This window comes from Erythrolamprus reginae, chromosome 9 (genome assembly GCF_031021105.1).
Source record: "Erythrolamprus reginae isolate rEryReg1 chromosome 9, rEryReg1.hap1, whole genome shotgun sequence".
NCBI classification, from domain to species: domain Eukaryota; kingdom Metazoa; phylum Chordata; class Lepidosauria; order Squamata; family Dipsadidae; genus Erythrolamprus; species Erythrolamprus reginae.
In genome coordinates, this window is record NC_091958.1 from 25,229,090 (window position 1) to 25,244,856 (window position 15,767).

At 44.2% G+C, this 15,767-nt stretch overlaps 1 protein-coding gene across 2 annotated transcripts in view; it reads right to left on the minus strand.

Annotated features, from left to right (window-relative positions):
• The window catches only part of NECAB2 (N-terminal EF-hand calcium binding protein 2), a 234,914-nt gene that overhangs the window by 10,729 nt on the left and 208,418 nt on the right, over nt 1–15,767 (minus strand). For both annotated transcript variants that reach the window (XM_070760554.1, XM_070760553.1), the window contains one exon: nt 2,396–2,508. In XM_070760554.1, the coding sequence (XP_070616655.1) occupies nt 2,396–2,508 (113 nt within the window). The remainder of the gene's footprint in view (nt 1–2,395; nt 2,509–15,767) is intronic.

Here is a 15,767-nt window from a genome sequence, read left to right on the forward strand (position 1 = left end):
AATGTGCTCTGACTCAGGTTGGGGTTCCTTGAATAGGACTGTAGCTGGTTTGGTCCCATCCGAAGTGTCTGATTTTGCAGGACCTGGTAAGTCTACAGTTAGCTTGGCCTTACGAAGCAAGACCCTGAACGTTGAGGCTTTAAAAAGTCCAGCAGCCACAGGCTGTTCTGGCGGTGTCTCATCGTCAGACAGTTCATAGTCTTTGTCAGGTTCCTCCAAAGGGTTTGCTTCCTCAGCCCAGGACCCCATACCTGAGGGGGGCGGTGCACACCACAGGTTCTTTTGCACTGGACGGGGTTGCTGTGTGACTTGTTGCACCCCCGCTGCCATCCCCTGAGAGTAGGCATTGTTAATCAAATCCTGCACTGATGGGGACATCTGATGCCAGGAATCAGGTTGTGTTCGCAACCCTGCTGCTGTGGGTGTGAAAGTAGCAGATGGCCCCTGGCAGCTCCTCACTGAATGTGATGCAGAGCCTGGCCTAGGCCCACTGTGGCCTGGAGATGGTAGAACCGGATTAATGGTAAATTGTCTATCAGGAGACCAGTCCTTTTCAGAGAAGGATTCAGCAGGCCTCATAGTAGGTAAAGGAGACACACTTTCTCTGGCCATAGTTAAATGAGAAGGCACAGAGGACACTGCTGGGACATGAAGAGCAGCTTCAAGTCTCTGCTCTAAGGCCTTGATACGCCTCTCTGCTTCTTTAATTGATGATGAAGAGGCCTGAGATGTCCTAGACTTGTCCTTGGACTTAGAAGTTTTGGCCTTCTCTTTGGGGACCACCGAGGGAGAGGTCACCTTATCAGGTGTAGCGTGACCTTCCATAGTACTCACTAGAGCTGCTCACAACACCACAGACTTCAAAAAGCACTGCTCCTCGACACTCGCTTCTCTCTCAGAGCAATAAAATGGCGATCGGGAGCTTTGCAGGCACTGCACATGCGCAGAACTGCCTGTCTTGTTCATTCGCGCCTAATAAAAAGGCGGAGAGGAACCTCACAGCCTCTGGCCACAACAAAAAGCGCGGGCATTTTTGTCTATTTTTGACAGCCCAAAATGGCGGCACTATGAGGCAAACGCGATCCCTGCCTCTGCCGAGGAGCCGAAGCCACGAAGGCATCCACTCGCAAAAGCCGAAAAGAGACTTCAAAACGCTGCCGGCAGCAAGAAAAACGGCGGCTTTAGTAACAACGCGGCGGCGGCGGCGGCGGCTTTAATCCCGGCCGCCGAACAGCTGAGAGGTGCTGGCACGCCGCCAAACCGCTTTTTCTTGAAGAATAAGGCCAGGGATCGACTTTCCGAAGCTGCGCAGTGGGGGGGGGCGGACCCCCCCACCTTCAGCTCGCAGCCGGGTCTGACCACGGAGGACAGGGACCCTGGGCTGTGGTGCTCCTCGATCAGGGTGGTACCCGCTGAGGGAAGGGGCCCCCGAGGAGATAACGCTGGGGGTGGTGCCCACGGAGGGCAGAGACCCCCTGAAAACGTCCCCACACCTGCAGTGAAACAAAAGAAGAAAAAACCAACGGCACCACTTCAATAAATATAAACATTTTAAACATCCCAAACAGCAAAATCACAGAGTACACAAAACCACAGTCTCCACACTTAGACTGAGTTTTTAAAACTAGCTCATGGGGGCTGCTAAGGGGGCGGTGCCAGTTAATTAATTATTTAAATTAACTCAGTCTCTACCAATAGGATTGGTTTACAACCCATGATGGACTCTCCTTCCAGAGTCAATGGAGAAGAACCTTTTCCATTTTGGTAATCCTTGCTTCTCCCATGCCTCTCCTTTCCTCTTGTCTTTTTCTAAGGGAATGGATCTCTCCCTCCCTCCTCTCTCCCTCTCCCCGCCTCTCTCTTTTAATTTTTTTGGTATGCAATATTTCCCTTTTGATTATGTGGAATGTGCAAAGAGGTGCCAAAAATCCAACAAGGAACCCATTTCTGTTTGCGAATTGGTTTGCGATGTGCAAATGAGTTTGCTTTGTATTAAAGGACACTCTGGACAGCAGCAGCAACCCCTTCTCGGCCCCCGTCCTTTCAAAAGCTTGGAGGGTGCCTCCTTCCCTCCCTGGGTTATTTTTATTTTAATCTTCTTTAGCAGCCATTTTTAATAGGGGAACAGAAGGAGAAGAAGCAAGGCAAGAGAACAATGGGAATAGACTGGTAGAAGGAACTCTTTGAAGCAAAAGCACACGTCCTGGACTAGGACTGAATCCAAACTTTAAGACTTGTGGACTTCAACTCCCAGAATTCCTCAGCTAGCTTTGCTTTGCTGGCTGAGGAATTCTGGGAGTTGAAGTCCACAAGTCTTAAAACTGCCAAGCTTGGAGATCCCAGCTCTAGAACATGTCAGGTCCCCAGCTCCTAGAGAGGTCCAAGTCCTACTTACTGGAAGCAGTCCTGTTCTCCAGCCACGGTCTTCAAGTACTGCTTCAAGGAGGCACAGAATTCTCCCAGGTGCTTCTGGGAAACGGTCATTTCACTCCGTACCAAGAGAAGATACTGAAACAAGATATAGAGATGATGTCACAAAAACCAGAAGGAAAACAATTAAAATTATATAGAAACCAATTCCACTATTGCTTAGACCTTTTCCCCCTTTGTCCAGAAAGTTTCAATTTTTTAAAGTTAACATTCTCCAAGTTTTGGAGAACTTATTTCAAATAGGGTGGTGCTTCTTCAGTGATTTGGGTGATGAGGACACCAGGATGACACGATAACTTAGGTTGTATTTGCACAGCAAGCTGACATTGCTATAATGTGGTTAGATTGTATAGCATGTTGTGTGAACAAAACTTGTTTGATTAGTTGATGGATCGATACATTGTGTGAATCCAGAAATGGGTCAGTTTGTCTCTCCTACTCTGATCTGCTAGCTGTTCATATTATTGTAGGCTAGGTATTGGAGCCCGTGATGCTGTTGGCTTTTATAGAGTTTATATTTCATCCCTTTCAGGCGGTATTTATTCTGTCCGGCCTGCTCAATTATCAGAAATCAAGATGCAATTAGACTCGGATTCAAAAGAAAGTATAAGCCAAGTCTCTTTATCAAGTGAAAAGCTGTAATGCAGAGATGAGCGCAACAGAAGGTGAAGTTGGCAGCATTCTAGCCGATATCAGCACAGTTCGGGATGCCAGCCAAATATACAGTCATAAATCTTCAGTCATGATATCTGTGCTCCACTTAATTACTCACTCAGTTCAGAGATAGTTTTTTCCCAGCTACAGTCAAAAGCAGGATTTCAAAATCCAGGGGATTAGGAAAGGCTCTCAGCTCCATGTTAGGAATGTTGTTTTTCAACACCCCCTTTTCCCATCAGCCTTTCTTAAATACTGCTCTACAGACAAGTGTCCCATAGAGATATTCACTTCCAAGGCCTTCTTTTATAGAGATATTCATGTCTGAATTTCAACCTCCTGACCCTTGCATCTAACGGGGTTCCTGATCCTCAACGTCCCCATCGTCCTCTGACTCAGACCCTACTATAGCTGGGGGTTCTACAGTCTCTGACGGTCCCCAAGGTTCCCCTGGTTCTGACTCCCTTCACTCTCACTTTCAGACTCAGCTGGCAAGAACACTGGCCTAGGATACCCAGATGGATCCAGCTCAAAATTCGTGACCAGCTAAATTGCATGTGGACCACTCACAACAGTATTCACTTATTTTCCCTACTGGTTCACAAATGTGAGCATGCTCACTTCACTCAGGTGCGCCCTTCTGCACATGCACATGAAATTTTGTGCATACACTTTGCTAATGCACGGGGCTTGCATGCATGCACATGGTGTCAAGCCGAAGCTTGGAGACTTTGGCCTGCCACACTTTATGCTTTAGAATGTATTTTTGCTGTGGGAATTTGAGAGGGGTTGTTGCATGAGGAATGTAGAGTATCCATAACAAATTTCTTCTAGATTCTCAAGGTCATCCTTTGTTCAGTACTGGCCCAGAAGCTGATGGGCAGGTTGCCAGAAGACGATTGGTCAACATGATGAACCTGTGGTTGTGGGAACAAGGGAATTAACTTTAAACTGGGTGGAGAAACCCTGGTAGCCTTAGATTCGGGTCTCTCCCAGATGTGCTAACATGGCTCTGCTAATAAATTGGAACTTTGAGGAATACTTTGCCTCAGATTCTGATTTAATTTTTGATGCTTTTGGGAACCCTGACATTAATCCATCCTTCTGCTCAACCAGGAGAATCTATAATATTTGAGACAAGTGACTGTCTTATCTCTTCTTAAAAACCTCCAGTGATGGAGCACCCACAATTTCTGGAGGCAAATATATGATATGAATCTTTCCAGAATATCAAAGATCTTCAAATCTCAGGAAACCATGAGAGTTAAAATAGATCTGAGGACAGTTGAAAAGGAGGATTAACCATGGCTCACTGAATTAAATTGAGTTTTTTCATCACTAATGTGATGTGAATCCAGACAGTGTGGTAAATTTATGGCGTGGAATCTAGTATACCTCCAAAATTGGGTTGATTGTATAAGTCACAGTCAAAGCAACCATGAATAAAAACGTTACACAGCTAGACAAAGAGTAATGAGGCATGGAAAGGATTCAGTAAGACTGTTCTTTCTTAGTACCAAGCCCCAATAATCAGATGCACACAAATTGTCTAACTAATAAAAGGATTTAGTATTTACAAAAGTCTCAGAATTGTAAGAGTCTTTTCAAAGGCTTTTCAAAGGGGGAAGCAAATTCTAGTAAACTCCTATCAGTTGGCCAAAATCCCAGAGTGAAGATAAACACGGTAATAATTACCAGCTGCAGCAAGAGTTCTCAGAAATTAACTGGAAGACTGACGCTCATTAGCAAAACTAATAATGTACTCCTTTGAAACGCAAACTGAATTTCAGAATCAAGATATGATGATTCCAAAATGAACACATTATTTTCTGCAACAAGGCGGAGCATGCCTCACCCTTAAATAGTGTGAAGGCGTGACCCAATAGCCAGCAATATTAGTCATGGGTCAATCTCTTAGCCAACTAGATACCCTCCAAACTCTGGCACCCAGAAAAGGCTCCTCCTCTTCCCCTGAGTCAATCAGCACAGGAAATGCTAAATCCTTCCTGACAGGAAGTGCTGAGTCACTCATGCCAGAAAGTGCAGAAGGCCTTGTGTCAATGCCCCAAATAGCATCTGAGAAATAAATCAGATTCCAGTCCAATTCTTTCACTCAAGGTTCAATTTATTATCAGACTGTGCCATTCCGATACTAACTTCTTTCCAGTACCCCATCCAGGTCAAGGTTTATCCCACATCCCCACACCCGCAAGTTCATCACAAGGACCAGTCTGAGTGCAGGGATTCCACCAGCTTCCTCTTTACTTCAGTTGATGCAGAACAAAAGATGACCTTGGACTCTAAGAAAGGAATTTGTTGTGACTAGTAACTTTCCCTCTCATTTAACTATCCCTCCCAATTCCCCTAATACTGTGCTACTGTGGCAGGTCAAAGTCTCTAACTCCACATGATGGCTTTGGCCTGACACCCACCTCTGGCACTAGATGACCTAGATGATCTCTGGCACTAGATGACACCCTGGTGGTTCTGCCCCCGACCCCTCATCTACTTCACTGTCACTCTCAGGTGCCAGGAATACAGGATGCCTGCATCGCCCCTCCACAGTGTCTGCATCCTCTGAGTCCATAACTATTTGGGCAGGATGTAAGAGAACCATCACAAAGTCCCTTTTCAAAAATCATTTTCCATTCATATTCAAGGTTTGAATTAACCTTTATGATCAGAGTGCAACACATGTACCATGAGATTGGCTGAGCCTCCCTCTCAACCCAATGCAACTAAGTAAAAGATAGAAAATTCCTATCTCAGTGAATCCACCTAACAAACACATGTGAACTTATTGTGTGCATAACTCTGTAATTTAATTCTATTGAATTGAGGGGTAGTTGGAGGGAATAAAATCAATCTGGCCAAGTCAAGGCATGTTATTTCAAGGCACAGTTTTCATATTTCAGTTGTGTTTTAATCATAAGCAACTATATATTTATTTAGAAAAGCAATTTTCCCACAGTTAACCTTGTTCATATCTTCACGTTGGTCATCAATAGAATTAAACAGTTTTAAAAATGCATCACTTATTCATATATTCATATGGACTATGCAAGTTGTGCACCAGTTAGGGTTAGATCTGGTTGACAGCTGCATCCTAGAGATGCAGAGTTAGAGCAATAATCTTCCCTATGATGATGTATGGATGTAGGAGTTGGACACTAAGAATGGCTGATCAATGAAGAATAGACACCTTTGAACTGTGGTGCTAGCATAAATCATTGTGTATAGAGTAGCTATACAGGTGTTAAATTGAAAGAAACAAGACACAACACGAGAAGCTAAACTCTTTAGCTTTTAGTCATATTATGTGTACAAACCAGCAGTTGCTACTAGTAATTCCGACCAATTCATAGAACTGGTAGCACTGGTGGTGTGAGGCTCCGCCCACCCATCCTGGACGCTTTGCATACACCGAAGCACTGCGAGTGCAAGCACGCACACGAACCATTAGCAAAATCATTTAGAACGCCCCACTGGTACAAACTCATTGGAGAAGGCAATTATGCTGGGAATAGTGGAACAAGAAGAAGGGGAAAGCAAAGAACTTGTTGGCTTGATAACATCAAATCTCATTTAAAAAGTTGAACATTAAACAATTGAAAGAAGCTGTGGTTGACAAGGTAGCAGGGTGTTGTGGTTCCGTCTGAGGCCCCTCCGGGAACGGCTGACCTTCTGTCGGTTTCCAGCTCAGAGGGAGAGGCTGAGGAACAGGAGGTGCAGACAGACGAGGAGGAGGAATCCCAGGCTGAAGAAGAGGGAGGACAGCCAGAGTCCCACCAGGGGGAGCTCTCCCCAGCAAGCAGCCTGGATTCCTTAGAGGAAAGTGCACAAGCCATAATTGATCTGCGACAACGAAGAGCTACTCAGAGACGGAATCAATTGGCTAAATACTTTCAGCATTAAAGTGGCAACAGCTGGGTTTGGGTGTGGTGCTCTTGGGAAAGGCTAAAAGGCAGACCCACCCTTCCTGGCTTGTGGAGTTTTATCTTTGAGAGTCGTGGGACCTGACTGTGAACTTTGGCGTCTTGGAATCCTGGTTTGTGCCTTTGACTATTGAAACCTTGGGGGGGTGTGCCAGCAAGAAGCTTGCTGTATTGTCTGGACATCAGGACCCTGCTGTACCGTATTATATCCTGTCTGTTGGGAAGAACAGGTTTTCCTCTGTGCTTATTTTTTCCAGTTATAAAATACTTTTGGCTTTTACCAGAGTGTCTGGCTGTTTTTTCCAGTTGGTGTTGAGGTCTGGGGGAACCCAGACAGAACAGCAGGGGGAGCACTTCACTATAAGCACCAAGACTTGGACAGGATTAAATGGTTGGAATAAAAGCAATAAGAGATGCAAAAAAGCTGGAGATAGTTCTGGAGATGTGATGAGTCCTATTTGTTCTTCCTGTTCTGCCCTAGTTACGGACCAGAGAAAACGTAACATACACAATTTATTCAAACCTATATTAATCGACAAACAACTACTAATTGTTCTGCTTTGGACCTACCGGATCAGAATAAAGAAGCCCCCCACGAACAAAGGATTCAATTCAAACACTTATATATAGTTAAAGATGCTTTGTACAGACAAAAGCAGATTTATCACTTCATGTTGGCAGAGGCCCTGCTCAAATTGGTCAAGACATAACAAATGACCGGCAGCTGAGAGAGATAATAAGAGCGGGGGGGGGGGGTGGTGGTGCAGCAGATAGAGTGCTGTACTGCAGGCCACTGAAGCTGACTGTAGATCTGAAGGTCAGCGGTTCAAATCTCATCACTGGCTCAAGGTTGACTCAGCCTTCCATCCTTCTGAGGTGGGTCAAATGAGGACCCGGATTGTGGGGGCAATATGATGGCTATTGCTAACATGTTGTAAGCCGCCCTGAGTCTAAGGAGAAGGGCAGCATAAAAATTGAATAAATAAATAAATAAATGAATAAATAATTGGCACATTCTTCCTGGAGATAAGGTCCATAAATCACCCACATACTCTTACAGATGTCCAGGTTTCTTTTCTTTCTCATTCAGCAGCATCTCTGCTTGACTCTCAAAGGAGCCACAGCGGTTTCTCAGCACGACAGTTCTGGAACTCTGGATCTGAGTTCTCCACCATGACAAACGTTGAAACTCCATGCCTCTTTACCCAGAAACCCTCCCTTATATACAGATTGGGTGTGGTCAACTGTTTCCTAAAGATATAACAGTCTAGACTCTAGACTTTCTTTCATAGATTTATTTTCTGAACATCATCATCATTAATTGGAATACTATGCCGCCCCTCTCTGAGGACTCGGGGTGGCTCACAACATATACAATATACAATATCTTAATCCAATTAACTAATTAAAAATCTAAAAAAAGCAACCCGGAAACTATAAAAAAACAATCATTCCATTCACTCCATATTCTTTCAACTCATTGGGCAAGGGGCAAAGATCTAATGGCCCCAGACCTGGCGACATAAGTGAGTCTTCAGACTTTTACGGAAGGCAAGGAGGATGGGAGTTGTACGAATCTCCGGGGGGAGCTGATTCCAGAGGGCCGGGGCTCTCACAGAGAAGGCTCTCCCCCTAGGCCACGCCAAACAACATTGTCTGGTTGACAGAACCTGGAGAAAGCCAATTCTGTGGGACCTGACCGGTTGCTGGGATTTATGCGGCAGAAGACGGTCTTGGAGGTATTCTGGTCCCATGCCATGTAGGGCTTCCCCCCCACCCCAATAAAGATATTCCTGTCTGCTTCTTGACCTTCTGACCTGGGCATCTAATAGGAGCTCCTGATCCCCAATGTCTCCCTCCTGCTCTGAGTCAGACATTACCAGCATTGGGGTTTCTACAACCTCTGGAGGTTTCTCAGTTCCTCTGGTTCCAGCTCTCCCTCCCTCTCCCTCTGGGATTCAGCTGGCAAGAACACTGGCCTAGGGTACACATCCTCCTCAGAATCTGTCACTAACTGACCTGGTTGTGGACCACTCACAACACTAATAAACTGGCTTAGCAATGTTCACACACAAACAAATATTTTCTTGGGAAAAAAATCAGCTGTTAATTATACAGCATTAAAGTGGTTCTTGGAAGAATCCGATTACCTAGGCCCTCAACAGTCAGGATTCAGGCCCGGCTACAGCATGGAAACTGCTTTGGACATGCTGATGGATAATCTCTGGTGGGACAGGGGCTCTGTCCTGGTGCTTCTTGATCTCTCAGCGGCTTTTTAATATCTACATGAAACCGCTGGGTGATATCATCCAAGGGCATGGGGTGAGGTATCATCAGTATGCTGATGATACCCAGTTATACATCTCCACCCCATGTCCAGTCAGCGAAGCACTGGAAGTGATGTGCTGGTCCTTGGAGGCTGTTGGGGTCTGGATGGGTGTCAACAAACTCAAACTCAACCCAGACAAGACGGAGTGGCTGTGGGTTTTGCCTCCCAAGAACAATTCCATCTGTCCATTCTTTACCCTGGGGGGGGGGAATTATTGTCCCCCCTCAGAGAGGGTCCGCAACCTGGGCGTCCTCCTCGATCCACAGCTAACATTGGAACATCATCTTTTGGCTGTGGTGAGGAGGGCGTTTGCCCAGGTTTGCCTGGTGCACAAGTTGCGACCCTATTTGGACAGGGAGTCATTGCTCACAGTCGCTCATGCCCTCATCACCTCGAGGTTTGACTACTGCAATTCTCTCTACATGGGGCTACCTTTGAAAAGTGTTCAGAAACTTCAGATCGTGCAGAATGCGGCCGTGAGAGCTATTGTGGGGTTACCTAGTGTTGTGGTTGGTCTGGGCCAGCTCCTGCCTCAAGGACTGTGGGGGTGGATGCGGGTGAATCCTCCCAGTGTCAGAGGCCAGTTTTACTGCCGACTGCTTCTGACAGTGAAGCATCTGTAGCTGATAGTGCAAGTGAAATGGGATCCTCAGAGGGGGTAATGGCAGACAGCCCATTAGATAGTCGCCCCGTGAGTGATTCATCATCGTTATCATCACTGGATTCAGAAGCAGACACATTCATTGATGTGCGCAGACGCAGGGCAATGTCTAGGAAAGAGCAACTGCATAAATACTACAGGAGATAAGGGAGATCACCTGTGGCTGGGTGTAATCAGACTAATTGGGGGCTGCTGTTAAATTGTCAACGTTCTGGCCTCTGGGTGTGGAAGTTTATCCGTTTGGTGAGGAAGAGATGTGTATTTTTGTATCAGGATTCTACAAGGACTCTCTTTGAACTGTTTCCATGACTTTTGAATTAAATCATAGTCAAGTTTGTGAGTTGAGAACTCTTGAAGGAGTGGCTGTGACGTCTTAACAGCTGCTTGTTATCTGCTTTGTGTTTGTTTGTTTATTGTTCTTCGCAGCATTCAAGGTGTTTGCTTTGAAGGTGAGCCCTTTGACTGACTAAAAGTGTGTTTGGCTCCTATTTTACTTTTGATAAAAACAGTGTTGTTGACTTTAAAACTGTGTGTGTCTGAATTCCTACCTTTGAACTTAATTGAGGGCTCGTGCCGAGAAGCCTGGCAGAACACTTAGGTTCGCCCATGTCTCTCCAACACTCCGTGGCTTGCATTGGCTGCCAATAAATTCAAAGTGTTGGTAATGACCTATAAAGCCCTACATGGCATCGGACCAGAATACCTCCGGGACTGTCTTCTGCCGCACAAATCCCAGCGGGCGATAAGGTCCCACAGAGTTGGCCTTCTCCGGGTCCCATCGACTAAACAATGTCGTCTTGGTGGGCCTCAGGGGAAGAGCCTTCTCTGTGGTGGCCCTGGCCCTCTGGAATCAACTCCCCCCAGAGATCAGAACTGCCCCCACCCTCCTTGTTTTTTATAAAATTGCTTAAGACTCACCTATATCGCCAGGCATGGGGGAATTGAGACATCTCCCCCAGGCTTATATAGTTTTATGTATGGTGTGCTTGTGGTGTATGGTTTTTAAATGATGGGTTTTTAGATACTTTATTTTAAATATTAGATTTGTTACATTGCACATTGTTATTATTATTGTTGTGAGCTGCCCCGAGTCTGCGGAGAGGGACGGCATACGGCATACAAATCTAATAAATTCTTCTTCTTCTTCTTCTTCTTCTTCTTCTTCTTCTTCTTCTTCTTCTTCTTCTTCTTCTTCTTCTTCTTCTTCTTCTTGTTATTTATCATCATCATCATCATCATTATTACTATTATTATTACTATTATTATTATTATTATTATTATTATTATTATTATTATTATTATGTCAGTACAACACAGCAAACGAGATCACTATGCTGGATTTCATATTTCATCACCAGTCGGGCGCTTCTCAAGCACCTAGGACTGCGTGATGTAGCAGCGAATTATGTTTGCCCATCCCAGTAAAACGGCCTTTTGCAATTGATAGATGGAGATTTTGTCAATTCCGATGGTTTTCAAATGTCCGCTGAGATCCTTTGGCACTGCGCCCAGCGTGCTAAGTACCACTGGAACCACTTTCACTGGCTTATGCCAGAGTCGTTGCAGCTCAATTTTTAGATCTTCGTATTTCACTAATTTCTCTAGCTGCTTCTCCTCCATTCTGCTGTCTCCTGGGATTGTGATCCATACTTTCTTTTTCTCCACGATCACAATGTCTGTTGTTGTTGTTGTTGTTGTTGTTGTTGTTATTATTATTATTATTATAAAAGCTAACACGTCCATAATATCAGAAAGCAAAGATAAGTAATTAGACCAAAATAGTTGCAGAATGAGGCCAGTTTAGGTTTTGCTCTAATTTGAGTGAAAATGGAAAACTGAGTGAATGCAGAAACTCACTGCATATATTGCACTATATTTCCAACTATATTAAAGTTAATGTATTGATTTCCAAGGAGGAAACTGGTTGTGTGAGATCCTTATACGATTCCACTAACTACTTCACTTTCTTCCCCTGGGTGTGCAGAAATTATATTTACTACTCTAGTTATATTTTGCTGGCTGGAACATATTAGCCCCAAGGGCCGTATTGTTGTTATTTTAATCTGCTTCTCTTATTCTCTGCAGGTATTTCTCTCTCTTCGGCTGAGTCCTCATTTTTAATTAAAGCTTTAGAATTCTTGGCTTTTTTAAGTTCTCATTTTTTCCCCCAAGGAAGAAAACAAGTTTTTTTTTTCAAATTCATTGATTTTTTAAACTCTTCTCTTGGGATGGCTCTATGTATTGTTCAGTTACAACAGCATTGAAAAAAGTGCATTATGATCGTTTTTCACACTTATGACCTTTGTAACATCATGCGATTTACATCTAGATGCATGACATATTTATTTCATTTATTTAATTCATATTTATGATGGTTTCAGTATCCCGGGGTCATGTGATCGCCTTCTGTGACCTTCTGACATGCAAAGTCATTAAGGAAACCAGTGTAACTATAACTATAACTTAATAACTATGGCAAGAAAAGTCATAAAAGGGGGCAAAAACAAGTTACTTAACAATGCTTGCACTTAGCATAAGTGTGGCACATAATTTTGTGGCTCAGTTCTGATTGTAACTCAAGGATTATCTGTGCCTTGTATTCTTACTAGATCTTTAGGAAAATCAAGGTTTCTATTTACTCTGGAGTACAAAGTATTTTAGTTTTACTTGTGAGTCCCTGCTAATGGAAAATGCATACTCCTTAAACATGCAAAGGAAACCAATGCGGCAGAAATAATTTTTAAAAGTATTAGGCTGTGAAGTTCAGGAGAGATGGAGCATTGACCTTATCCTCAGGCAAAAAAGCAAAACGTTACTCAAACATTCCTATGATTTTTTTAAAAAAAACACACACACCCTAAAATGAAAAATATCAGCGCTCAAAAATATTTAACATATTAAGCATGGGAACCATAGAACACTTCTTTTAATCGAGCCATCAATTGTTTAATATTTATTTGCTGCATTGTTCTACCAACAGCCCCGGGGGGAAGAATTCACAGTTTACAAAAACTGTACATTCCATGAAACCAACCAACCAACCCACTGCTGAACAGCAGTCTTGGGTTCCTTACTGGTACGGGCCACACTGCACACTGTAGTGAAAACAGCGATGCACAGGCAGCTCTGGGTGACAGGTGGAGGGTGGGCGCATCTCAGCAAGACTTTGCTTCCTATGCATGCGCGGAAACAAAGAATCACAGAAATCTCTCCCCCGTGCGCATTCTCTTGTGAGATTTTCTTTCCTGTACAGAAGCAAATCTCGCCGGGACCTGCCTGCTAATCCACCGGAACTGTGCGCGCATCGCAATGGTAGCAGCAGTAAGTAGGAACCCCCGCCTGGTGACCAGGCATGCGTAATGGCAATGCAGAGTGGTGTGGTGGCCTAGAGGGGGAAGCCCTTGCCTCACAATCAGGAGGCTGTGAGTTCGAGCCTGGGTAGAGGCAGCACAATCTCTTGTTTAAAAATTCACATTGGCAACAGGAATGACGTCCGACCAGTAAACACTCAGCTCCATTATTATTATTATTATTATTATTATTATTATTATTATTATTATTATTATTATTATTTATTGGATTTGTATGCCGCCCCTCACCGCAGACTCATTAATTTGCCCAGACTCCATCCTGCCAGGGATTATGGGGTCATTAAAAGGAGATGATAATTTGCAGTAGCAATGCGGAAGACCATTATCATGGTGAAGAATTTAGTAACCTATTTTGACAATAACTCTACTTTACATGGTTGTCTAGACCTGTGATGGTGAACCTATAGCATAGAATCATAGAGTTGGAAGGGACCTCCAGGGTCATCGGGTCCATCTCCTTGCTCAATGCAGGATTCATCAAACCATCCCAGAAAGGTGACTGTCCAGTCTCTGTTTGAAGACCTCCAGTGAAGGCGAGCCCACCACCTCCTGTGGCAAACTGTTCCACTGGTTTATCACCCTTACTGTTAGAAAGTTTTTTTCTGACATCTAATCTAAATCTTCTCCCTTGCAGTTTCATTCCATTGTTTCTAGTCCTTCCATGTGTTAATGAGAACAATGCTGACCCCTCTGCTCTGTGACAGGATCCTTCAGATATTTGTAGAGAGCTATCAAGTCTCCTCTCAGCCTTCTCCTTTGCAGACTAAACATCCCTAGATCCTTTAACCGTTCTTCATAGGACATGGTTTCCAGGCCACTCACCATCCTTGGAACTCTCCTTTGATTTGCTCTAGTTTATCAATGTCCTTTTTAAATTGGAGCCCCCAGAACTGAACACAGTATTCCAAGTGTGGTCGTACCAAAGTACTGTAGAGAGGAATAATTACTTCTGGTAGCATGCGGAGCTGTTTCTGCTGGCATGCAAGCCATTGCCCTAACTCAGCTCCAGCACTGATTTTTGGTTTGCATGGAGGTTCTGGAGGGTGTTTTCGGCCTCTGGACGGGGCAGGGGAGGGCGTTTTTGCCCTACCTGGACTCCGGGGAAGCCTCTGGAAATGAGGCAGTGGGGGAGTGGGGTCATGCATGCTTGCATGGGTGGATCACATGCACATGCGCATTGGGGCAGGGTGAATGGGGACATTGAATTATGGATATGGGCACGTGCATGAATGCTATAGCGTGTGTGCAGGTGCTTTCAGCATCTGAGAAAAGAAAGGTTTGACTTCACTGATCTAGAGTCTTCTTAAAAGCTTCGAGTGATGGAGCACCCACAACCTCTGAGGGCATCCCTTCCATGGGTCGATTGTTTCCTCACTGTCAGGAAATTTCTCCTTCATTCTAGATTGCGTCTCTCCTTAGTTAACTTCTATCCATTGCTTGTTGTCCTGCCTTCTGATGCTTTGGAGAAGAGGTTGACTCCTTCTTTGTGGCAGCCCCTCAAATATTGAAAGACTGTTACCGTGTCTCCCCTGGTCCTTATCTTCACTAGAGTAGCCATGCCCAGTTCCTGCAACCGTTCTTCATATGTTTTAGCCTTGAGTCCCCTAATCATCTTTGTTGCTCTTCTCTGCATCTTTCCAGAGTCTCAACATCGTTTTACATTGTGCTGACCAAAACTGAATGCAAATATTCCAAGTGTGGCCTTACCAAGTCCTTATAAAGTGGTATTAACACTTGAACTTGATTTTATCCCTCTGTTAATGCAGCCTAGCAGGGCATTGGCTTTTTTGGCAGCTATCGCACAGTGCAAACAGGGATTGGTTCTAACTTATTTCGTTGCTGGTTCACTTCTTCCCACACTGCGTGGGCACACCTCATGGGCGTGCACAAATGTTTTTTAATTTTTTTTTTTAAAGAGAGAGCTGAAAACAAAATAGCAACACATGCACAGTGCTGAAAATTTGTCTTCTGCACATGCTCAGAAGGAAAAAACCCCCAGAAAAAAATTAAAATAATAATAAAATTATATATATATATATAAAAAAGATGGCAGTGTCCACAGACCGGCACCGATCTAACTGGTGCCATCGTTGACATCACTGTTCTGTCCCAGCGATGAGCCTCCCAAGAAATAGATACACACACACACACACACACAAAAACACACACACACACGGATTTGACAAAATTTAAGCATATAATTGTAAGAGTTTAGTAGCAAGAAGGTTTAACTGTGTAAAATGTATCAGCAAAAGCAAGAAACAAGTCCATTCCATCTTTGCTGTTTATTAGAGCCTCAAGCAGTAAATCAAACTCCCCAAATGTGATCTTTAATTAACATCACTCACTCTGAGCTGGCAGGAAACCCAGAGTCAAAGATTTCAGTT